The 24,945-nt window shown below is 44.0% G+C and overlaps 1 protein-coding gene across 6 annotated transcripts in view; it reads left to right on the top strand.

Moving 5' to 3' along the window:
* Positions 1 to 21,843, top strand: part of NFYC (nuclear transcription factor Y subunit gamma) — a 132,011-nt gene extending 110,168 nt beyond the window's left edge. For all 6 annotated transcript variants that reach the window (XM_069223770.1, XM_069223769.1, XM_069223771.1 and 3 more), the window contains 3 exons: positions 7,692 to 7,799; positions 8,239 to 8,298; positions 20,675 to 21,843. In XM_069223770.1, the coding sequence (XP_069079871.1) occupies positions 7,692 to 7,799; positions 8,239 to 8,298; positions 20,675 to 20,785 (279 nt within the window). In that variant the 3' untranslated portion in view covers positions 20,786 to 21,843. The remainder of the gene's footprint in view (positions 1 to 7,691; positions 7,800 to 8,238; positions 8,299 to 20,674) is intronic.
* Positions 21,844 to 24,945: the final 3,102 nt, after the last annotated feature.

Genomic DNA, 24,945 nt, shown 5'->3' with positions numbered 1-24,945 from the left:
AGAAGTTTGATACCAAACTTCCCAGTTTTCAGTGTAGCCATTATGGTGCTGTGGAGTTCGTGTTTGACAGACTCCCAGACCATATACTCTTATGGCTACCCTGCACTTACAATGTCTAAGGTTTTGTTTAGACACTGTAGGGGTACCATGCTCATGCACTGGTACCCTCACCTATGGTATAGTGCACCCTGCCTTAGGGCTGTAAGGCCTGCTAGAGGGGTGGCTTACCTATACTGCATAGGCAGTGAGAGGCTGGCATGGCACCCTGAGGGGAGTGCCATGTCGACTTACTCGTTTTGTCCTCACTAGCACACACAAGCTGGCAAGCAGTGTGTCTGTGCTGAGTGAGAGGTCTCCAGGGTGGCATAAGACATGCTGCAGCCCTTAGAGACCTTCCTTGGCATCAGGGCCCTTGGTACTAGAAGTACCAGTTACAAGGGACTTATCTGGATGCCAGGGTCTGCCAATTGTGGATACAAAAGTACAGGTTAGGGAAAGAACACTGGTGCTGGGGCCTGGTTAGCAGGCCTCAGCACACTTTCAATTGTAAACATAGCATCAGCAAAGGCAAAAAGTCAGGGGGCAACCATGCCAAGGAGGCATTTCCTTACAAGTAGTGTTAAGCATTTGTTGTACATACACAGGCAATAAATGAGGAACACCCACTCAGAGACCATTCCAGGCCAATAGGTTTTTGTATAGAAAAATATATTTTCTTAGTTTATTTTAAGAACCACAGGTTCAAGATTTACAAGTAATACTTCAAATGAAAGATATTTCATGTAGGAACTTTGAATTAGCAAAATAGCATATACAGTTTTCACATAAATGACATATAGCTATTTTAAAACTAGACAGTGCAATTTTCAACAGTTCCTGGGGGAGGTAAGCCTTTGTTAGTTTTTGCAGGTAAGTAAACCACCTACGGTGTTCAAGTTTAGGTCCAAGCTATCCCACCGTTGGGGGTTCAGAGCAACCCCAAAGTTACCACACCAGCAGCTCCGGGCCGGTCAGGTGCAGAGATCAAAGTGGTGCCCAAAACACATAGGCTTCAATGGAGAAGGGGGGTGCCCCGGTTCTAGTCTGCCAGCAGGTAAGTACCCGCGTCTTCGGAGGGGGGTTTTGTAAGGCACCGGGGGTGGGGGGGGGGGGGGGGGGGGAGTCCACACAGAAAGTACACCCTCAGCAGCACGGGGGCGGCCGGGTGCAGTGTGCAAACACGCGTCGGGTTCTCAATAGGAATCAATGGGAGACCAAGGGGTCTCTTCAGCGATGCAGGCAAGGGGGGGGGGCTCCTCGGGGTAGCCACCACCTGGGCAAGGGAGAGGGCCACCTGGGGGTCGCTCCTGCACTGGAGGTCGGATCCTTCACGTCCTGGGGGCTGCGGGTGCAGTGTCTTTACCAGGCGTCGGGTCTTTGAAGCAGGCAGTCGCGGTCAGGGGAAGCCTCGGGATTCCCTCTGCAGGTGTCGCTGTGGGGGGTTCAGGGGGGTCAACTCTGGCTACACACAGTCTCGTAGTCGCCGGGGAGTCCTCCCTGTGGTGTTTGCTTTCCACCAGTCGAGCCGGGGGCGTCGGATGCAGAGTGTAAAGTCTCACGCTTCCGGCAGGAAACGTGTGTTGTTTCAAAGTTGCTTCTTTGTTGCAAAGTTGCAGTCTTTGGGGAACAGAGCCGCTGTCCTCGGGAGTTCTTGGTCCTTCTAGATGCAGGGTAGTCCTCTGAGACTTCAGAGGTTGCTGGACCCTGGGAACGCGTCGCTGGAGCAGTGTCTTTAGAAGTGGGGAGACAGGCCGGTAGAGCTGGGGCCAAAGCAGTTGGTGTCTCTGTCTTCTCTGCAGGTTTTTCAGTTCAGCAGTCCTCTTCTTCTTAGGTTGCAGGAATCTATCTTGCTGTGTTCTGGGAGCCCCTAAATACTCGATTTAGCGGTGTGTTTAGGTCTGGGGGGTTAGTAGCCAATGGCTACTAGCCCTGAGGGTGGCTACACCCTCTTTATGCCTCCTCCCTGAGCGGAAGCTGGGCACATCCCTATCCCTATTGGGGGAATCCTCCATCTGCAAGATGGAGGATTTCTAAAAGTCAGTCACCTCAGCTCAGGACACCTTAGGGGCTGTCCTGACTGGCCAGTGACTCCTTGTTTTTCTCATTATCTCTCCTGGACTTGCCGCCAAAAGTGGGGGCTGTGTCCAGGGGGCGGGCATCTCCACTAGCTGGAGTGCCTTGGGGCATGGTAACACGAATCCTGAGCCTTTGAGGCTCACTGCTAGGTGTTGACAGTTCCTGCAGGGGGGAGGTGTGAAGCACCTCCACCCAGAGCAGGCTTTTGTTTCTGTCCTCAGAGAGCAAAAAGGCCCTCACCACATGGGGTCAGAAACTAGTCTCCCAGCAGCAGGCTGGCACAGACCAGTCAGTCCTGCACTGAACAATTGGGTAAAATACAGGGGGCATCTCTAAGATGCCCTCTGTGTGCATTTTTTAATAAATCCAACACTGGCATCAGTGTGGGTTTATTATTCTGAGAAGTTTGATACCAAACTTCCCAGTATTCAGTGTAGCCATTATGGAGCTGTGGAGTTTGTTTTTGACAGACTCCCAGGCCATATACTCTTATGGCTACCCTGCACTTACAATGTCTAATGTTTTGCTTAGACACTGTAGGGGCATAGTGCTCATGCACCTATGCCCTCACCTGTGGTATAGTGCACCCTGCCTTAGGGCTGTAAGGCCTGCTAGAGGGGTGATTTACCTATGTCATAGGCAGAGTGAGATTGGCATGGCACCCTGAGGGGACTTAGTCATTTTCTCCCCACCAGCACACACAAGCTGGCAAGCAGTGTGTCTGTGCTGAGTGATGGGTCCCTAGGGTGGCATAAGACATGCTGCAGCCCTTAGAGACCTTCCCTGGCATCAGGGCCCTTGGTACCAGGGGTACCAGTTACAAGGGACTTACCTGGGTGCCAGGGTTGTGCCAATTGTGGAGACAATGGTACATTTTAGGTGAAAAAACACTGGTGCTGGGGCCTGGTTAGCAGGGTCCCAGCACACTTCAGTCAAGTCAGCATCAGTATCAGGCAAAAAGTGGGGGGTAATTGCAACAGGGAGCCATTTCCTTACAGTGGGTCACTTCAGAGTGTGACCAGCCCCCTTTTAAAGTTACTTAAGGGCTCCCCGAGTGTGGGTACTCAGATTCGTCGAGCAAGACTGTACAAGGAACTGTCTGCAAGACATCTTCTGCTCCTGGCCTCCGGAACTGCTGCCGGTCTGCTTTTGGAACTGAAACAACTGTATCTAGTTGGGAGGGCTCCCATTGCAACATTGTTTCTCCTACTCCTGTAAGATTTCTGCAACATCTGTGGGTGTGAATCCTCCAGGTTCACAAGGTCTGCTGGCCACTGACCCTCCTGCAATCTGGTGACCAACGTGGGACAGCTCATGGGCAACTCCAAGAATCTCCTGTATCTCCCTGGACTCTACAGCTGGACTTCTTCTTTCACCGTCCTGCAGGAACTTCACTTCTGAGGGTGGGCATTGCCTACCTGCACCGCCTGGACATCTCAGAGTGGTCTGGACCCTGTCCCCTTCTTTTTCAGGTTCTTCCCACCCGGAATCAACCTTTTGGTTCCACAGGCCGCAACAGCAGCTGGACAACCAAGGCTTCCATTGCCTTAAATAAGACGCCACTTCACCCCTATGCACCTGGGCTTCCTGGTGTATGTACTCCGGTCTTCTGTGTATCCATGGGTGGGGGCACTGAACAACCTTCTTTGTGCCAACTGGTTTCCTCTGGGTCCACTGGGAAGGGTCCTTATTCCATAAAAATCCAACTGCGACAGTCCTGTGTTAGCCAGTGAGACACTCGGCATGACAACAGCTGTGTACCCGGGGGCCTGTGGTATTTCTAGTACTTACCTCGGGTGATTTCCTACTCCCCCAGCCCCAAGGATCCTAATACTCTTACCTTGGTTGGGCACCTCCGTTCTTATATCACTTTATTAGTATATGGTTTTTGTGTTGATATCTCCAGGTGGAGGTATACCAATGTTAGAACAGCTTTAGTGTTGTAACAAAGAAACCTTTATTTTTGCAACACCTGGTGTGGTTCTTTCTTGTGAACAGTTATTGACTGACTATTGTGGTATTGCAAGTGCTTTACACTTCCCCACCCTAGATACGCTTTTGCTGCTCACCATAGCTACCCCTCGAGAGCTTTTCCTATCTGGACTTCTAAACACTATTGGTAAGGGTTGCCTGGACTCAGTATAGGTTGCTAACACCGTACGTGTACACCAGAAACAGAGCCAGTCTTCTACACCACATTCCCAAAAAGAAAAGGGATTTTACTCCGTTTTCTTTCCTTGTGAGGAAGAAATCAGGGGAGTGGTGTCCCATTCTTGACCTTAGAAAACTCAACAAATACCTGAAGAAGCAATCTTTCTGTATAGTTTCCCTCCAGGAAATTCTTCAGCTTCTCAACCACAGGGATTTCCTCACAAGCCTCGATCTCCTGGATGCTTATTTTCACATTCCCATCCATCCCAACCATTTGAAATTCCTCAGGTTTGTAGTAGCCGGTACTCACTACTAGTTCGAAGTCCTTCCCTTTGGTCTTCAATCTGCTCCCTGGATATTTACAAAAATGTCTTGCTCCAGTGGCGGCCCATCTGCGACAACAAGGCATTCAGGTTTTCCCTTACCTCGACAACTGGTTGATAAAGGCCCCCTCTTTGCAACAGGCGTCAAGGGATACTGCCAAGTCTCTCCATCTCTTTCAAACCCTGGGCCTTACAGTCAATTTTAAGAAGTCTCTCCTTACGCCTTCTTCAAGGATACATTTTCTGGGAGCAACTCTCGACACATTACTTGACAAGGCATTCTTGTCCTTAGATGTCAACAACTCTCCATTCTGGCTCACTTCCTTTCAAGAAGAAAGTGCACTTAGTTTGCCTGATCAAATCTCTACAAGGCATGATGTCTTCAGCCATTTTGTTAATAAGCCATGCTTGTCTCAAAATGCAACGTGTCTAGAAGCAATTGGACGCACAGTGGCTTCAATCGGAAGGACAGTTCAACCTCGTACAGATCACGCTCCAACAATCTCTCTGCAGGACTGATGTTTCTTCCCCCATTTCGGAGTATGTAATTAAACAGACGCTTCACTGGAAGGATAGGGACCTCATTTGCAAGATCTTACAGATTCGAGGCAGGAGGGCTCCAGAACAGTCGAAAGTGCATATCAACTTCCTCGAGCTCAGAGCAATCTCACTGGCTCTTCAAGCTTTCTTGTCGATAGTTCAAGGTTCCTCTATGGTGATAAGAACAGACAAAACAATGAGCATGCATTACCTCAACAAACATCGAGGTACACCATCTAGGATTCTGTCCCAAGAAGCTCAAACTGTCTAGTGCTGGGCACGAAGACATGCGGTGGCCTTAAGGGCAGAGCATCTCCCAGGAGTGCACAATTCCTAGCAGATACCTTGAGCTGAACGCCCTAAAGTTGTCACGAATGGGAATTGAACCAACTAGTCCTTCAAGACCTATTTCAACCATGGGGCAAGCCTATCTGGATCATTCTTCACAAGAGAATGAGAGGCTGGTTTTATGCCAGCAGGTACCATCAAAAGGAATCCTGGGGGAATGCCCTTTGGATGCAATGGTCTGGGATTTATGCCTACCCTTTTCTCCCAATCCCATGTGTTCCCAGAGTCCTCCAAAAAATCAAACTGGAACCATGCCAGTTGATACTCCTAGCTCCACAGTTGCCTAGACAACACTGGTTTACTGAGCTGCTGATGCGGTCATTGGGCAAACGCATTCCACTCAAGCCCCAAAAAGACTTGTTGTCAATGAACAATCACCACGTCCTTCATCTAGACCCGCCTTCTCTGCATTTATCAGCTTTGCTCCTGAGCACCATGAGCTACAATACCTAGACCTTCCAGATGATTATCAGACTATCCTTGCACAGGCTAGAGCTGATTCTACCAACAAAATCTATTGCTTCAAATGGATACATTTTGTCTTTAATGAGAAAAGTGAAAAGTACAACCTACCATCTCTTCCTGAAAAAGTGTTACCATTTTTACTGTCTCTAGCCAAATCTGGTCTTACACACATACATGTCAAAGTGCATTTTGCTTCTATTTCCAAGTATAGGCAGACTTTGGGATCTCCTTCCTTATGGTCACACAGAATAATTGTCCAATTTCTTAAAGGACTTTTCAGGGCATATCCTCCAATAAAATCACCACCACCCGCATGGCAGTTTACCACTGTGCTATCCTAAATGATAAACTCCCATTTGAACCAATTGAGAGCTGAACTTAAGTTCCTTACTTGGGAGGAGGCGTTATTAGCCCTTACCTCTGCTAGGAGAGTAAGCAAACTTCAAGAGTTCACTATTGGGAAACCTTTCCTACAATACAAAGATACCATGGTGATCCTCCAGACTAATCCCAAGGTCATACTAAAGGTTCCCACTAATTTTGATCTAAATCAACCGGTTATGCTTAAGACTTTCTCCCTAATCCTCAAACACCAGCAGAACAGTCTTCATTATCTTGATGTCAAGAGATGTTTGAAATTTTACCTACAACGAACAAAGCATATTTGCACTACTGATCAACTCTTTATAGCCTATGACAACAACAATAAAGGCGGACCAGTCTCCAAATATACCATAGCAAGATGGATTTAGTCAGCCATTCAATTCTGCCACTCTAAGGCGGTAATGCCTTTTAAGGCAAAAGACTAGAGCACATTCTAACAGAGCAGTCGCCACAACAGCGCCCTTATTTGCTGGGGTGTCCATTGCAAATATATGCTGTGCTGCAACCTGGAAAAGCAGGCACACTTTCACCCAGCACTACTGTCTGGATGCAGCACAGACTGATACAGCCGTGGTCAAGCTGTACTTCAGCATCTTTCCCAATAAGGTGAGCCTGTTACCATGTTATTTAATTTTATACCCATCATCCGCTGTCCTAGTCATGTCTGTTTGTTGCTATGTATAACACTTATAACTGATTCAAGCATGTGAATCTATGCAAGATACCCCAATACTGGAGAAAGAATTTGTTACTTACCTGTAACTCCTGTTCTCCAGTTGTGGTATCTTTCATAGTCACATGCAACCCACCCTCCTCTCCTTAGAGGCTCTCCTTCTTGGCCATTGAGGTCTGCCCCACTATTGCTTAGAAAATCTGAGGAAAGATGCCTCTGTTGGGAGTGTTATAAGGGGTGCTGTTGCCTGATTGGTCATTGATCAACTTTGGTCTTTGTCCTTTTTTTTTTTTTATTTAAAAAAAAAAGAAAAAGGACATAGGTAGGCTATTAAGCTGAACTTTGTATTCCCTTTACAGCCCATTATACTGATAGATATTGCTTACTATGATACCATGGGATTCCCACTTTGACATCGGCAAATGATTCAAGCATGTGAGTCTATGAAAGATACCAATACTGGAGAACAGATGTTTACAGGTAAGTAACAAATTCTGTTTTTGTCCATCTGCATCCCTTCCCATTTCCATTCAAGCCTTCCAAATTCATGCCCTTTCTTGTACAATTTCTGTCACAATCCTAACGGTGTGTGTGTATTTAGTAATTTGAGCTGTCAACCAATCGCCCTTCTGTAAATTGTATCCATGATGGATTGAGTTCAGGTTGAAGAGTCTGTTTTGTCGATGTCACAGGTTCAACTAAACACCGGGCAGCTACAGTACATCCGCTTGGCGCAACCTGTATCGGGAACCCAGGTGGTCCAGGGCCAGCTCCAGGCGCTCACTGCCAGTGCACAGCAGGTGAATTTCCAAGAATGTCACAATCAAATTGTGGTTAGCATCTTGTTTGCAAAAAGAAATATGTAAATCATACATGGCTAGAATTCTTCCATGCCTATGCTCTCACTCAATTAGAAGTATTAGATCTCTTTTATCTGCATCCTGCTCACTTTGTGTTATCATTGATATAGCACCAATTTTAATTTCCGAGTAGTTTCTGTAACGCCTTTGCTTTAATATTTGACTTGGTTTGGGTCTTTCTGTGAACATAAATATATTTGATACAGTAAGCAGTGGTTGACCAGCTTCTTTTCCAATCCACACTTGCCTATCGTGGGTGGATCAGATAGAAATGTTTAATTTTTATTTCAAAACCTTTTTTTGTGACTTAAGTGCTGAATTTCTTTTTGTTTATCTGTACGTACATTATAATTCTTAATCTTGCCCCCTTGCTCTATAGATAACACAAGCAGAGGTCCAGTCAGGACAGCAGCAGTTCAGTCAGTTCACGGATGGACAGGTACGATGTCTTAAAACCTATGATTTTCTAATTTTGTGATTAAAGAAATCCTACAGTACATAGCGCATTAAATAAGTCCCTTTCTGAGTAAAATAGCAATTTCACTTGTTAATTAGTAAGTACTTTGGAAACTTTTAAACTGAAAATATGGCAGCATTTATAATGCAAAATGCCTTTAGCTAGACCACAGTTTGTGCAGATTACATAAATCGATTTTCAGGTGGCTCACTTCTTATCTGTCTAGTTAGTGCTGGTGATGTTACTTCAAGCTTTGTAGAGGGATCTCTGTTAAAGAGACTTTTTTTTAATAACCACTTTTAATGTAAAACCTACTCGCAGACATTTTTTCATGCTCAATCTCTATAAATCCTGAGGAAATGTTTTGTGATTTCCCTTCGGCATCCACGTGACAATGGGCAGCTCTTAATATGCAAAGGCTATGTAGCAGGGATTTAGAAAAGAATAGGTTACTAATTAAAAAACACTTTGGGCAAGGTAAATCCTAGTTAAATGTTTTAAAGTATCTCATTTTAATGATAAAATGTATAAGGGTCAAGTGAGTTAAAAACATTTCTAGCTTACAATGACGAGCAGAGAGAACATGTTTATTTTTTGCAGACACTAAACGGAGGAAAGCTTGGATATTTCTGCATGTTTCTACACATTCCGAGCTACTGCAGTTTTTTTTTTTTTTTTTTTAATGTTACTGTTGACCCACCCCTCCTGCCAACCATTTGAAGGCCCACCATTCAGGTGTCTTTCTGTCATCTCCCCAAACCAACTCGTCCCAACCATTAACCTGACAGCTAATTATATTGTTCCACACCACTGACATTCATAGCTCCTACCCCAGGGTAGGAGGACGAAGAAAAAACCAATATTCAAGGTATAAAAATTAACAAACCTTCACAGTGTGAGTGAAATACAAGCTCTCACAATTCACAAACCATATTTATAGGTTCACAAAGAATTGTCATGAGGACAGATCCACAGTTCCTACCAAAGATAGTTTCACAGTTCCATATAAATCAAACAATACAAATAGCCAAGTTTTTTTCCAAAACCCCAAAAAATCAGAGCAAGCATTACACACGCTGTACGCAAGAAATGCTATAATGTACTACCTGGAAAAAAGAGGCAAGGAAGAAGACAAAGCAACTATTTCTCTTTTGCAGACAACAATATGGGAAAATCAGTAACTAAGGGCACAGTTTCCAGATAGATCACACAAACTATTAAACTATGCCACACAAGTGAAGGGGAGAAACTGAACTCGACCCTAAAGGCACACTCAACAAGGAAAATAGCAGCAACCATTGCCTTTGTAGCAAATACACCTTTACAAGACAAATGTTTGGCAGCAACATGGTCGTCTCTACACACGTTCATAAAATACTACTGCATAGACAGTCAAAGTTGAAGTGGGACAAAAGGTGTTAAAACATCTGTGTTCGATGGCATCTGTCGCTGTAGATACACATGGTATGCATGAGCGCTCGCCATCTGGTGTTGGGTCGGAGTGTTACAAGTTGTTTTTCTTCGAAGAAGTGTTTTCGAGTCACGGGACCGAGTGACTCCACCTTCTGTGCTCATTGCGCATGGGCGTCGACTCCATCTTCGATTGTTTTCTTTCCGCCATCGGGTTCGGACGTGTTCATGTCGCTCCGAGTTTCGGAACGGAAAGATAGCTGAAGACGGAAGATTTTCGACGGTATCGTTGCGATCCGGTTAGAGATAGACACATACGACGACGCGTTGAACATCGAAGCGCTTCGGTGCCCTTCGGGGTAGATTTCGGCACCCCGTCGGGGCCTAGTCGGCCCGACCGCGTGGAGGACAACGCCGATGGATCGGACCCCGTTTCGATTCTGCCCCGAATGCCACAACAAATATCCTTATACGGACCTGCACTCGGTCTGTAATCTGTGCCTGTCACCCGAGCACAGTGAAGAATCCTGCGAGGCCTGTCGGGCGTTCCGGTCCCGAAAAACTCTGCGCGACCGTCGAGCGAGAAGACTGCAGATGGCGTCCACGCCAAAAGAGCGTCGACAGTTCGAGACAGAAGAAGAACAGGAGGAATCCTTTTCCATCCAGGATTCAGACTCCGACGAGCTACACTCTACAAGAACTGTGAGTAAGACGTCGAGATCAAACCTTAAAAAAGGAAAGAAGGCCCAGGGGACGCCACTGCCAACCGGCCATGGCTCCACCCAAATTCTCGGTGACCAACAATCGGCACCGAAAAAGGCCCATTCCGTGTCGAGATCGTCCGACTTCGGTCGAGACACCGGCACGCAGCCTCCTCGGGACCGAGAGAGTGCTAAACAGAAGCATCGACACCGAGAGTTCGGTGTCGACACCGATCGACGCCGAGACAGTGGCGCCGAAGACCATAGAGGCCAAGAATTTTCGGCACAGAAAAAGAGGAAGGTTACCTCGGAGCCGAAAAAACAATCGACAGGGCTTTCGGAGCCGAAAAAAGCGACACCAGACCCTGTTTCCGGCTCCTATACCGAAGAGCATTCTATGTCTTCTCAAATGAAGAAACATAGATTTGAACAAGAACTGCAATCCACTGACGTGGATCACACGCAAAAGCGTATCTTTATTCAGCAGGGGACTGGGAAGATCAGTACCCTTCCACCTGTCAAACGAAAGAGAACGCTTCAGTTTACTCCTCAGCAACAAACAACACAAAAGGTAACACCTCCTCCCTCGCCTCCACCTGTAACTCCGGCTTCGCCAACTTACACCCCATCACATTCGCCAGCTCACACCGCCATGAGCCACGACGACCAAGATCAGGATGCGTGGGACTTGTACGACGCACCAGTGTCTGATAACAGCCCAGACACATACCCAACTAGGCCATCACCACCGGAAGACAGCACAGCCTACTCACAAGTGGTGGCTAGAGCAGCTCTATTCCATAATGTGGAACTACACTCGGAACAAGTAGAGGATGATTTTTTATTTAACACCCTCTCCTCAACCCACAGCTCCTACCAAAGCCTGCCGATGCTCCCAGGCATGCTACGCCATGCAAAGGACATTTTCAAGGAGCCAGTTAAAAGTAGGGCAGTGACGCCTAGGGTGGACAAAAAGTATAAGGCGCCTCCTACAGACCCTGTCTTCATCACCTCTCAGCTGCCACCAGACTCTGTGGTGGTAGGGGCTGCCAGAAAACGGGCAAACTCACACACTTCTGGGGATGCACCTCCCCCAGATAAAGAAAGTAGGAAGTTCGATGCAGCCGGGAAGAGGGTTGCTGTCCAAGCAGCAAACCAGTGGCGCATCGCAAATTCACAAGCGCTGCTAGCGCGATACGACAGAGCCCACTGGGATGAGATGCAGCATCTCATTGAACATCTCCCAAAAGATCTGCAAAAAAGAGCAAAACAGGTTGTTGAGGAGGGTCAAAACATTTCCAACAATCAAATACGCTCCTCCATGGATGCAGCAGACACGGTCGCAAGAACCATTAATACGTCGGTTACCATCCGTAGGCACGCATGGCTCAGAACGTCTGGATTCAAGCCAGAAATTCAGCAGGCAGTGCTTAACATGCCAGTAAACGAGAAACTTCTGTTCGGTCCGGAGGTCGACACAGCTATAGAAAAGCTCAAGAAGGACACTGACACTGCCAAGGCCATGGGCGCACTCTACTCCCCGCAGAGCAGAGGATCTTATAACACCTTCCGCAAAACACCTTTTAGAGGAGGGTTTCGGGGTCAGGCCACACAAGCTAGCACCTCACAGTCCGCACCGCCCACCTACCAGGGACAGTACAGGGGAGGTTTTCGGGGCCAGTATAGAGGGGGGCAATTTCCTAGGAATAGAGGAAGATTTCAAAGCCCCAAAACCACTACCAACAAGCAGTGACTCACACGTCACTCACCCCTCCCACACAACACCAGTGGGGGGGAGGATACATCAATATTACGAAGCATGGGACAAAATAACTACAGATACATGGGTCCTAGCAATTATCCAACATGGTTATTGCATAGAATTCATGCAATTCCCTCCAGACATACCACCAAAATCACAAAATTTATCAAAATACCATTCACAACTTCTAGAGATAGAAGTTCAAGCACTACTGCAAAAAAATTCAATAGAATTAGTACCAAGCACACAAATAAACACAGGAGTTTATTCACTGTACTTCTTGATACCAAAAAAGGACGAAACACTGAGACCAATTCTAGACCTCAGAGTAGTAAACACATTCATCAAATCAGACCACTTTCACATGGTCACACTACAAGAAGTGTTACCATTGCTCAGAAAACACGACTACATGACAACCCTAGACCTCAAGGACGCATATTTCCATATACCAATCCATCAATCACACAGGAAATATCTAAGGTTTGTATTCAAAGGAATACATTACCAATTCAAAGTATTGCCTTTTGGTTTAACAACCGCTCCAAGAGTATTCACAAAGTGCCTAGCAGTAGTCGCTGCACACATCAGAAGGCAGCAAATACATGTGTTCCCGTATCTAGACGACTGGCTAATCAAAACCAGTTCGCTCACACAATGCTCAAACCACACAAATCAAGTCATACAAACCCTCTACAATTTAGGGTTCACCGTCAACTTTGCAAAATCAAACATTCTGCCAAGCAAAGTACAGCAATATCTAGGAGCCATAATAGACACGACAAAAGGAGTAGCAACGCCAACTCCACAAAGGATCCACAATTTCAACAGGGTCATTCAACACATGTCTCCAAACCAAACAATACAAGCAAGAACAATACTACAGCTCCTAGGCATGATGTCCTCATGCATAGCCATTGTCCCAAACGCAAGACTGCACATGAGGCCCTTACAACAGTGCCTAGCCTCACAGTGGTCTCAAGCACAGGGTCACCTTCTAGATCTGGTGTTGCTAGACCGCCAAACTTACCTATCGCTTCTATGGTGGAACAGTATAAATTTAAACATAGGGCGGCCTTTCCAAGACCCAGTGCCACAGTACGTAATTACAACAGATGCTTCCATGACAGGGTGGGGAGCACATCTCAATCAACACAACATAAGAGGACAATGGAACATACATCAAACAAAACTGCATATAAATCATCTAGAATTATTAGCAGTTTTTCAAGCACTAAAAGCTTTCCAACCAATCATAACCCACAAATACATCCTTGTCAAAACAGACAACATGACAACGATGTATTATCTAAACAAACAAGGAGGAACACATTCAACGCAGTTAAGCTTGTTAGCTCAAAAAATATGGAAGTGGGCAGTCCACCATCAAATTGGTCTAATAGCACAGTTTATTCCGGGGATCCAGAATCAGCTGGCAGACAATCTCTCTCGAGATCACCAGCAAGTCCACGAATGGGAAATCCACCCACAAATTCTGAACACCTACTTCACACTCTGGGGAACACCACAAATAGACTTATTTGCAACAAAAGAGAACGCAAAATGCCAAAACTTCGCGTCCAGATACCCACACAAGCAATCCCAAGGCAATGCCCTATGGATGAACTGGTCAGGAATATTTGCTTACGCTTTTCCTCCTCTCCCTCTCCTTCCTTACCTAGTAAACAAATTGAGTCAAAACAAACTCAAACTCATTTTAATAGCACCAACGTGGGCAAGACAACCCTGGTACACAACACTGCTAGATCTGTCTGTAGTACCACACATCAAACTGCCCAACAAACCAGATCTGTTAACGCAACACAACCAACAGATCAGACACCCGGACCCAGCATCGCTGAATCTAGCAATCTGGCTCCTGAAATCCTAGAATTCGGACACTTACAACTTAGCCAAGAGTGTATGGAAGTCATAAAGCAGGCCAGAAGGCCATCCACTAGACACTGCTACGCAAGTAAGTGGAAAAGATTTGTTTGGTACTGCCATCATAATCAGATACAACCACTAGAGGCAACTCCAAAACATATAGTAAATTACTTGCTCCATTTACAAAAAGCAAAGCTGGCCTTCTCTTCTATTAAAATACACCTTGCAGCAATATCTGCATACCTGCAAACTACATATTCAACTTCCTTGTATAGGATACCAGTTATCAAAGCATTCATAGAAGGGCTTAAAAGAATTATACCACCAAGAACACCACCTGTTCCTTCATGGAACCTAAACGTGGTTCTAACAAGACTCATGGGCCCACCCTTCGAACCCATGCACTCTTGCGGAATACAATTCCTCACCTGGAAAGTTGCCTTTCTCATCGCCATTACATCTCTAAGAAGAGTAAGTGAAATTCAAGCGTTCACAACACAAGAGCCTTTTATACAAATACATAAAAATAAGGTCGTCCTACGACCTAATCCAAAATTTTTACCAAAAGTTATTTCTCCATTCCATCTAAATCAAATGGTAGAATTACCAGTATTCTTCCCACAGCCAGATTCTGTGGCTGAAAGAGCACTACATACATTAGATGTCAAAAGAGCATTAATGTACTACATTGACAGAACGAAGAACATCAGAAAAACTAAACAGCTATTTATTGCATTCCAAAAACCTCATGCAGGTAACCCAATATCAAAACAAGGTATAGCCAGATGGATAGTTAAATGCATCCAAATCTGCTACCTTAAAGCAAAAAGACAACTGCCCATTACTCCCAGGGCACATTCAACAAGGAAAAAAGGTGCTTCAATGGCCTTTTTAGGAAACATCCCAATGCAAGAAATATGTAAGGCAGCCACTTGGTCTACGCCTCACACATTCACCAAACACTACTGTATAGATGTGCTATCCGCACAACAAGCTACAGTAGGTCAAGCTGTATTAAGAACTCTATTTCAGACAACTTCTACTCCTACAGGCTAAACCACCGCTTATGGGGAACTAACTGCTTACTAGTCTATGCATACCATGTGTATCTACAGCGACAGATGCCATCGAACTGAAAATGTCACTTACCCAGTGTACATCTGTTCGTGGCATCAGTCGCTGAGATTCACATGGACCCACCCACCTCCCCGGAAGCCTGTAGCAGTTCAGAAGTTACCTTCAATTTTGTACATTTGTATATATATTACTTAATCCTTTAATAGGTACATACTTACATTTTTCATTGCGCGGGCACTATTACTATAGTACAACTCCTACCTCACCCTCTGCGGGGAAAACAATCGAAGATGGAGTCGACGCCCATGCGCAATGAGCACAGAAGGTGGAGTCACTCGGTCCCGTGACTCGAAAACACTTCTTCGAAGAAAAACAACTTGTAACACTCCGACCCAACACCAGATGGCGAGCGCTCATGCATACCATGTGAATCTCAGCGACTGATGCCACGAACAGATGTACACTGGGTAAGTGACATTTTCATTACAGATGTAGGTCCATCTTCAACTCATCCTCCTCAAAACTAGCAAAACTGCTACAAAACGTGATGCACAGCATGTGAATCCACAAAAGATTCATGCTGCAAAACTAATAGTTTCTTACCTGTAGGTATAATGCAAAATTCTCCACTCTGACAATTAAAAAAAGAATTGCACAAATCTGTTATCTAGGTGGGAATTTTAAAGTTGCAGTTAAATGCTAAATCGGATGCATCTCAAACACAATGTTTTTTTTTGTTGTAATTATTAGGAAGGGTGGATGCCTGTGCGATTAAGGATTCCACTTGATGCATTGAAATGTTAAACTGATACGGTTAGAGATACTTGTTTCTGTAATGGAAATGTTATCCACTCTGCTACTGCTAAAGCAGCAATAAGAATTCTCAAAACATCCTCTTCAGAATTTTCCTCCTTTTTGGAGAGTGAGTCTTCCACCAGATTCATTTATAGTGGGGGTTGTTCCAGAAATGGTCAATTAATGACCTCTGAATTCAGATAAAATTATCAGTGTATCAGCTGGCTTCATGATGATTTCATAGCTCTCCCTTAAGCTTGCGGTACAGTAAAAGTTATTTAATATGTCCATTTTTACTTCCTCACTCACTGGCTCACATTTGAGGGCTGCCCTATGAAAATGGATGCAGAAACACAGAAACCTATGATCTTGAGGAGGGAGTATTTAGGTATAACTACAGATTTAATGACAAGATGCTGTCAACATCTGAGGGTTCTAGCACCTCAGTAACAACATAAATGACATCAGCAGTGATTGTCAACCTGCAGAGCAGATAGGGAAACTATATGCAACATGATCTCTGTGCGTGGGAAACATTGAATCCTTTTCTTTTCTTCAGTGGGGTAAAGACTCTCAGTGGTGTAACAAAGTAGTTTAATCAAGCAAAAGCAGATGGATGTCTATTCTCCCCTTCCTGCCATTCCAAATAAGTTTCTGATGTACAGCTTAGACCACTTTTGTGCAAAATCTCATGCTGCAGAAAAGTACAGGAATGCCTGTATTTTAGACCTAAATAGTTCATACAAATGGGTAAAGTGAGAATGCTCAGAAGTGAACGTATGAGCTTTACACTAGGCATATTTTCGTCCCACTGCAAGAGCCCCAGAGGTCCTGGTTTTGAATGTAGGAAAAGTTAATCTTATCTTAGTTTGAAATGGAGTTCACATTCTTTTTCTGATTCATGGCTGCAATAGCTGCTCTTTTGAGATGGTAGCCTACTTTAATGCTATATTGTTCACAAAGGCCCACTAACGTCCAGATGACGGCCTGTCCTGTTTTCAATCGGAGCTTCAGATTCAGTTCTCATCTTCAGTTTGAGACTTAAATTGACTAGTTGCAGTTAACACCCGACAGGGAAAAAAGTAAGAGTTTTGTATAGCCAGCTGAAATGTCGCTTTCACAAGCATATTTGCAACACCTTCCATGTGTTGAATATATTTCATTCTAGGACCATTGCAACAGTGCCTAGCGTAGCCAGGGACTAGTTAAGCGAAAATTAGTATGTTAAGCTTGTTATTTCCTGAAATGCCCTATAATCTCAATGGTGCAAGGTCAGTGTTCACTCATGTGACCTAGCTGACTTTTTCCATTTCTCCCAATTTCCTTTAAATAGTTTGAGAAGAAGTTAAGCCAACACGTTTGATGGTTGTTTTTTTTCCTAAAACTAAATGAAGCGTGCTCTGTAACAGAGGAGATGCAGCCTAGTGACTAGACTTGCCGACTTCAGAACTAGGGGGATAGGTTTGAGTCCTGGCATCACCGCAACATCCTGCGGTTCTGGGCAAATCACTAAACCTTCCCGTGCCTTAAAAAAAGTGTAATATACTCTGCTTCTTTTGTAAGGCACTGTAAAGTTGGAGGGGCTCAGTTCCTGCCATTTAATACTGCAAAAAAACATTTCTTCAAAATTCGAATATTCATACATTCACAAGCTTAAATATTCCCCGTCATCAGCCTACAAACCTTCAGTAGCCAAATACAACTTCCTGTCCAATACAGTCAAATCAAGCCAAATAAACCTAAATTACATGAATTCCTTTCCTTTCATTATGTAACCCAAACTCTGGCCAGTGAGGTGAAAGGACTGAGCTCCAACTTCACCACAAAAGCTGAACTGCTCACATTTAATACCATAGTGAAAGAAACTGTTATAGCTCCTATTCTCTCCCAAACAATTTTTTGTTCTCTACACTTTGGTTTTCTGCTGTTCCCCAGGGTATCTTGCTACCATCTGCAAGAGGCAAGTTTTTCTTCTGCTCTTTTTCTCTAATTTGACTGTCTGGTCCCTCAGAACTCTTCATATTTCAATTTGAGGAAATCTATTTTCAATTGTTTTTTTGCTCAATCACCCTTCTGTCTCTACAATAGTCGTCTGTTGTAGGTAGTAAGGTTCTTGGAAACGTTTCAAAACCAAAGACCTTAGATGTGTTGCCAACGTTGTCTGCACTATTGATGACAGTACCTCCCTCCACTGTACCGTGGTCAACTTCACCCTCATCAGTGACCGTTTTGCTATTAATTCTTCAGTTTTGCTACCTTCAAACATGATTCACTTAAGTAGTACCTCCACAAATTTTAGAGCTTCTTTTAGGTCTCAAAGTGGGGACATGAGCAGACTGGACAGGGATCACAAAGGGACCTTTCTAGGTTCTGAAAGCTTGCATGACAGCAACAAACAGGATGAACATGAAACAGATCCTCATGATAAGGCAATCCATTTTATCCCTAGTGATTTGGAGGTAAACCACAACTGTGAGCCCCTTCCTCCTCAGCCAAGCTCTGTACACTGCCCAGAGCCTCTGCTGGCGGCACACTTACAACCCAGTAATGTTCTGCAGCAACCATCTGCACTTCAGTCACCTGCTGAGCAACGAGCTCCAAGTCTTGTACCATTAACAGTAGAAGATCAGCAGCATGCTTCAGCAAACTGTCACAATATCAACTTTGGTGACTGTGATATTGATGATTAGGACACTGTTTTGCCTTATGAAACAGTACATAAAGCTGATAAGCATGTACTTGATAGCAATCTTAATCAGGAGTCTCAACCCAGAGGCTCACCTCGTGATGAAATTAATCAATTCCACTGTTTCATACAAAGAGCAGCCCATCAGTTCAGTTTACCCACTTCTGCATTTGAGAAATCATATTTTGTTTTTAATTTGAAGACAAATCATGGAAATGTATTTGATCCGTGCTTTTGCCTGTGGGAGGAAGTCTAATATGCTTGAAAAATCCAGCAAGGGTAGGGACCTTTGGTTCTCTGGTGGTGAAAAGCCATAGCCCTTGCAGTGCGCTGTGACAACTTTGGCACAACATTTGAACCTTCCTTGACAACTATTTGCAGATATAAAAGAGCAACCCAGAGCTTTACCTCATGTAAGTGAACTAATATCCTCTGCACTGATTAATGTTTCTTTTAAATGCCTCAAACAGTGGGCTGTGGCAGATGGCAACTAGAGCATTTATTTATACACTCCCTGCGGCTAGCTAAAAGAACATCATCCAAACTGAGGTACAGTTCAAGATATTGGACTTGCCTTTCAATAGTCCGCAGCTCTTTAGAAAGCAAGCAAGTAGACATTACAGACCATAGAGATAGATAATGGATGCATCTTGTTCATTTGACTTGCCACAACATAAGGCTTTCAACCCAGAAGGCATTGTTATGGCCATCATGGAAACTTAGCTGCTGGCAAATATTGACCCAATTACCATTCAAAATACTACAGCCAGCCATCATCTACTTCCTACCAGTATATTTCACAGCAGCAGTCTAGTGGAAGCTCCCAATGAGGAGGAAGGGGCTCCTTATCTTTTTGCAGCAAATCAAAAGGCAGTGCTTCATGGGCATAACTTCTCAGTCCACACTCCCTCTTAGATGCCCAGGCTGGTGGAAAGCAAAGTATGGCATTTTTAGCATGGTGTCTCAAAACATCTGACTACATAAAACTACTGTACCTAAAGTTTGAAATGTCATGATTTACAGTCAAACGTACCCCCACCCCCTCCTGCCCAACATAAGGCACAATATTGTTCCTTCTGAACCAGAAATTTGTCTTCGAACCTTCATCCAGTAGCCAACAGCTCCAGATCGAGTCGTCGTCACTCGCTAACTTGAATGCTGCTTACATTTCTGCATTGACAAAACAAAGAATTTTGAATCCTATGGTAATACCAACAAAGGGTCATCCTTACCAAAGGACGATATAGCCCATTGCAAATCAGCATGCTTGACTGTCTACCACAGGAAGACAGGCTAAAATTCCAGACTCAGTAGCAGGCCGTGTGTGACTGCGCCCTTTTCTGAGGTCAGTTGCTTTCATCTATAAACTGCATCTTGTTCCTGACTATGTGAAAGTGATGGACTTTTTTAATGTCTTTTAGCTGTGTGGTTGTGGTAGAGCAGTGCAGGCCCATGTCCTTGTACTCTCACGGTAAAGTCTGTCCTCTCAGGCATCATACATTAGGTTGTCCTTTTAGCCAAGACATCCCAATAGAAGTTGTCATGAATGCAGTGACATTGGAGAAAGCTGCTGTCACTGCAGTCAGTATACGCTATGAGCTGCTCTAAATTTTGTGACCTTCCTTTGGAAGTGAAATAATTCAGCTTCGGTGACATTTTGTAATATGAGGACAGTTTTTGATGGTCTACACCCATCTTCAGAAATGTTTAAAAAATCTGTGTGAGGGCAAAATACTAACGATTAGTGTTTTTTTATTTTTTATTTTTTTGGGTGTTTTTTTTATTTTAATATTTTTTAATTTTTTTTCCTATGTAGAATTAATATTTGAAACATGAGTATTTCCAGTCTGGCTCAGTCTCTTCACTTTGAGTTGTGGAATGTGTGAAGGTCTTTGTAAGCTGTAGTTATTTCTGCCTGTTAGCACAATACTGTTAAAAAAGGCCTCCAAGTATGGCCCAAGTGTGTTCCATTCATGAGCCTAGTAGGTAATAGGATTTTCAGCACCAGTGATATAACCCTATATGTATTTACTCTTTCAGCAACTCTACCAGATTCAGCAAGTGACCATGCCTGCCGGCCAGGAGATCACACAGCCCATGTTCATCCAGTCCACCCAGACTGCAGACGGACAGACAACACAGGGAGAATGAACAGGGACAGTCTGAGTCCAGTCGGAAAACTTTTATTTACACCCACGAACGTTGGCAGGCTGGTCTGCCTTGGTTGGCGACATGTCCTACATTTCTGCACTTGATTTGGAAACACTCATAGTGCTCTTTGCTCCTGATTACTGGACATTAAGGGTTGTACATAACCCAAAAAGGAAACCTGACTGCAAAACGCAGGATTTTTTATTTGTTTTGTTTGGAACTAGGATTTGAAGGGTTTACTTCAGCATTGTTTCTTTGGCCAATGCTTGTTCTTCTTACTATTTTTGTGATCTGCATGGATATGCATGCTAGCCTACAGTTGCTCTTGTCGGTTCCTCCACCTGTCCAGCCGCCCTCATTGGTCATGTGTGTTTCTCCTTAAGCTTGTCCTTTCTTCGTGGCCTTCTGTTTTTCCCAGACTGTGCACCCTCTCCTTATAGACCTATTACATCTGCTCAGTACCCTCTCATTGATGACTTTTCCAGTCTGACTCCTCTGCATAACCTGTCCTTGAACCAGCTGTCCATTATGCCAACGGTCTGGTGAATTTTTGAACAGTGTTAATCACTCTTCTTCTCAAGTGCCATAGTTGCGCATTTGCTTGAACAGTTACAACTGACTTTATCTCTGCCTCAGAGGGAGCAATCGTACCACAGTTGATCTTCATTACTACTTTTTGTAGTCACATTCGGATAAAACATGCATTGTATTTGCTACCATAAGTGGAAATCCATTTTTCCAAATGTATGAAAGAAGATGCCTGTTTTGTTGTAAATCATTGAAGTTCTTTAGCATCCTGATTCTGCAGTGTGAACTGCATCCCATCAGTTTTAGCCTTTAGGTTTGGGAGTAATACAGTCATGGGCAAGTCCAGATTTGATCTCTTCGAAGGTTAGGTGGTATCTCGATAGGACAAATACTCCCATTTAAAAGACTGGCATTGTTTATACTGACAAGGATTTCGTTTTGTGATTATGCATACTGTTTGTGCAACGTAAGGCTTATGAGCATGCATGTAATATAAACGGAAATAAATGTCATTTTCTAGATAACATGAATTTTGTATCCTTGTCTTTTTATATGATCTAAAATATAGTTATTCCCTAAAATTCGTTTCCTCGAACATTTCCTAAAACCAGCTGGATGACTCGGTGAATTCAGATGATAAATGTGATGTGAAGATCACAAATTCAAAATCCAGCAATACAGATTGTCTTCCTTCCTTCCAATATTGATAAATTATTTACCATAAATTGGGTAGTAGTAACAGCTGGTATTTACAATAATGTGGTATGAAGCACTCTTTAAAACTCAGATGTTTCCCTTGTTGCAAAAATATGTATTGCAAAAAAGTAAAAGAATGACTTACTCCATACTCGCTCTTGTGGCCTGCAACACTTTTCTAATATTGGAACGTTTTTCCTTGCTCTTGAGTTAACCACGGCACCTTTCCTTCTAGAAAGAAAAATCAGCATTTGGCATTGGTTTGCCTATCTCTGGCCGTTACCTATGTGCCCCTGCGCGTTATCGGAGTCTTTTCCTTCTGGCATGTTTAGAAACCAATACATGAGTAAAGCAGAGGTCAGATGTGACTTAAATTAAAGCTGTAGGACTTTTTTTTACAATAGAAAACAGAAGCTCAGAGAAGTCCAGTCATTGGATGCTTTTCTGATAACCACTAAAGTAATTCCTGTAAATAAAAAATAAAAAAATTGCTCAACTCTAAAACAAAAATCACTAAAATGGAAAGTAGGCTACAGAGAGGAATCATGCTGACCTCTTGTCATCAAATATTAGTTTCAGTGCCCCTTCTTTAGATCCTTTTTAATGCCACTGGGTTCAGAAGCAACGTTGAGAGCCCCAGATCAACAATCATCGAAAGCACTGCAGGAGAGCGGAAGTCAACGTCCAAGTTGAAATATTGACTGGTAATCAGCAGTGACACACCAATGAATCAGTGATAAAGTTAACATGTTGTCCGATTGGGCTTTAACCACCGGTAGGTCAGGCAGTGAGCAGTCTGGCATTTGCAACAGTCCCAGGATCTCTAGTGTTTAGGAGGCGGGAGCCATGAAAAATACTCCCTTTTGGTTTTGTCCCACATGCCATCATAAATTGGCGTAGAAAGACATGCACAAAGTTAATAACGTCCGCCTTTGAAAGAACCATAAGTTAGAAGCCTGTAAGTGTGCATGTTTTCCCCCTTGGGAATGTTGAAGGTCAAGGGAAAAATTTAAATGGGTCGCATTACTCTAAGACAAAACAGGTACCTTTGAAGGCTCTCGAAGTTTTAAATGATGACGTAAATGAGAAGATTGAAGAGGCACAGGGGTAGCAGCAGAGCGCCGATTTGGAGGAGTCCACAACAATAGATGTAGGCTTCACAAACAGTGGAAAAGATTCCAGGATTTTTTTTGCGCTGAAAAAAACCGTACACCCGCCATGCCTTGACGCCATAGTACAGCAGAGCCGAAGTTAGCAAACTCGAAGATGTTCAAGCAGCCATTGGCATCAAAACATTCTTACAATATTTTTATAAAACAGCTCTCACTCGAAAATGAGATACCAGTGTCAATGAACATTCACTGTCTGATTCAGCTCACGAGGAAAATGGAAATCTGAGAAAAGACAGCATCCCTGAAGGTCTTAGATACACCACCCACATCCTACAATGGGAGATAGCTTGACGTGAAGCGAAGGGAAAAGGCTTTTGACATAAAAAATTTAAAAAATGATAACCTCAAATTGCAGCACTATCACACAAGAACACCCTGTTGGATCTCCTCAGCCTGTGTCAAGTGTCTCTTCAGAGTAAAGGCAAACAAACAAGTGTCTCCTCTTTATGGCGAGTTAAACCCCCCCCCCCCCCCCCTCGAATTGAATGTTGAGACAGACAACCCTGGCAGGTGTAGATTGGTGAACTCTCACACATGGTCCTCCAGTAACAGTTGACTCGTGGCTATTGGTATCTTATAATAAAAGGTTATTACTTATTGTGTGTATTCAGTACGTAAACCTGATACATCAGAATAATGGTAATTGTCTTAATCTTGGCAGTTGTAGAGAATAAAATAAACATGAAAAAAAACAAAGCATTTTATATCCTACATCCTTTCTAGCTCTGATTATGTAATGATTTCTACCTATCATCTGTATATATTGGTCATAAGCCTTATGGTTATTTTTTTGCCGCAAGGATGATTAATTTCCCTAACTTGTTTGCCAAGCCATGTACATAACTCGGAAAGCTGTTGGGTCTCCCCAATGTTCTTCTATGGGGAAGGGAGGGTAGTTGTTAAGCAGTCTTCGGTAATTGCTCTGTTGGGAATGAACAATGACTTGGTGACCTCCAACAGGCAAGCAAACGTATCACTTCTTCCTTCCAAATCTGTTCTGTGTGAACCCAGATAGACTTTCAACGTTTAGCAGCAGCATGAAAAGCTCCTCTGCTGACCCTGTTATTTTTGCTTTGCCATCAGTAATCCCTTATGCCGTGCACTGATTTAAAGATCAGCAGACATCTATTTGTTACTGTTGGAGTAGTTGGAAAGGTAAATGTGTTGATGGCATGTGTGCCTCTGGGTACATATGCCTTGCATACTCCTGCCATCTAATGTTGGCTCTGGAAGCGTGCAGGGTGTTTTTCTTTGGAAAAAGTCTTTAGTCATGAGGTAATGACTCCTCCTCTTAGTAGTAATGCGCATGGTCATCGACCCCATTGTTAGATAGTTTTTATCGCCTTCTGGTCCAGTCATGCATCACGAGCTCCAGGACGAGACTGTTTTCGGACTCATTCAGTTTGTGATCCACCCCCTACTTCGCCGGTATTGTTTTCCAATGCGCTCCCACCTTTGTGTTTCGAGATTGGAAAACCATCGCTTGTCACATCAACAGGCTCAAACAAAGGCCCTTCGGGCCTTGCCCTTTCGGACCTATCTTTCTTTCTCTTTGGTGTAGAATGCCTTTCTTTTGGAACGGACCACTTTCTGATTCTGCCCAAGGTGCCACGCTAAGTACCCGCAGAATGACCTTTATCGGGTCTGCAACCTCTGCCTCCAGACCACAGAGAAACAGGACTGCGAGGCTTTCCAATCCTTTTGATTCATGAATGTAGGAAAGTACTCTTGGCATGGTTACCCCCATTTTCTGCCTTTTAATGT

This window comes from Pleurodeles waltl, chromosome 3_1 (genome assembly GCF_031143425.1).
Source record: "Pleurodeles waltl isolate 20211129_DDA chromosome 3_1, aPleWal1.hap1.20221129, whole genome shotgun sequence".
NCBI classification, from domain to species: Eukaryota; Metazoa; Chordata; class Amphibia; order Caudata; family Salamandridae; genus Pleurodeles; species Pleurodeles waltl.
This window is presented reverse-complemented; position numbering and strand designations above follow the sequence as displayed.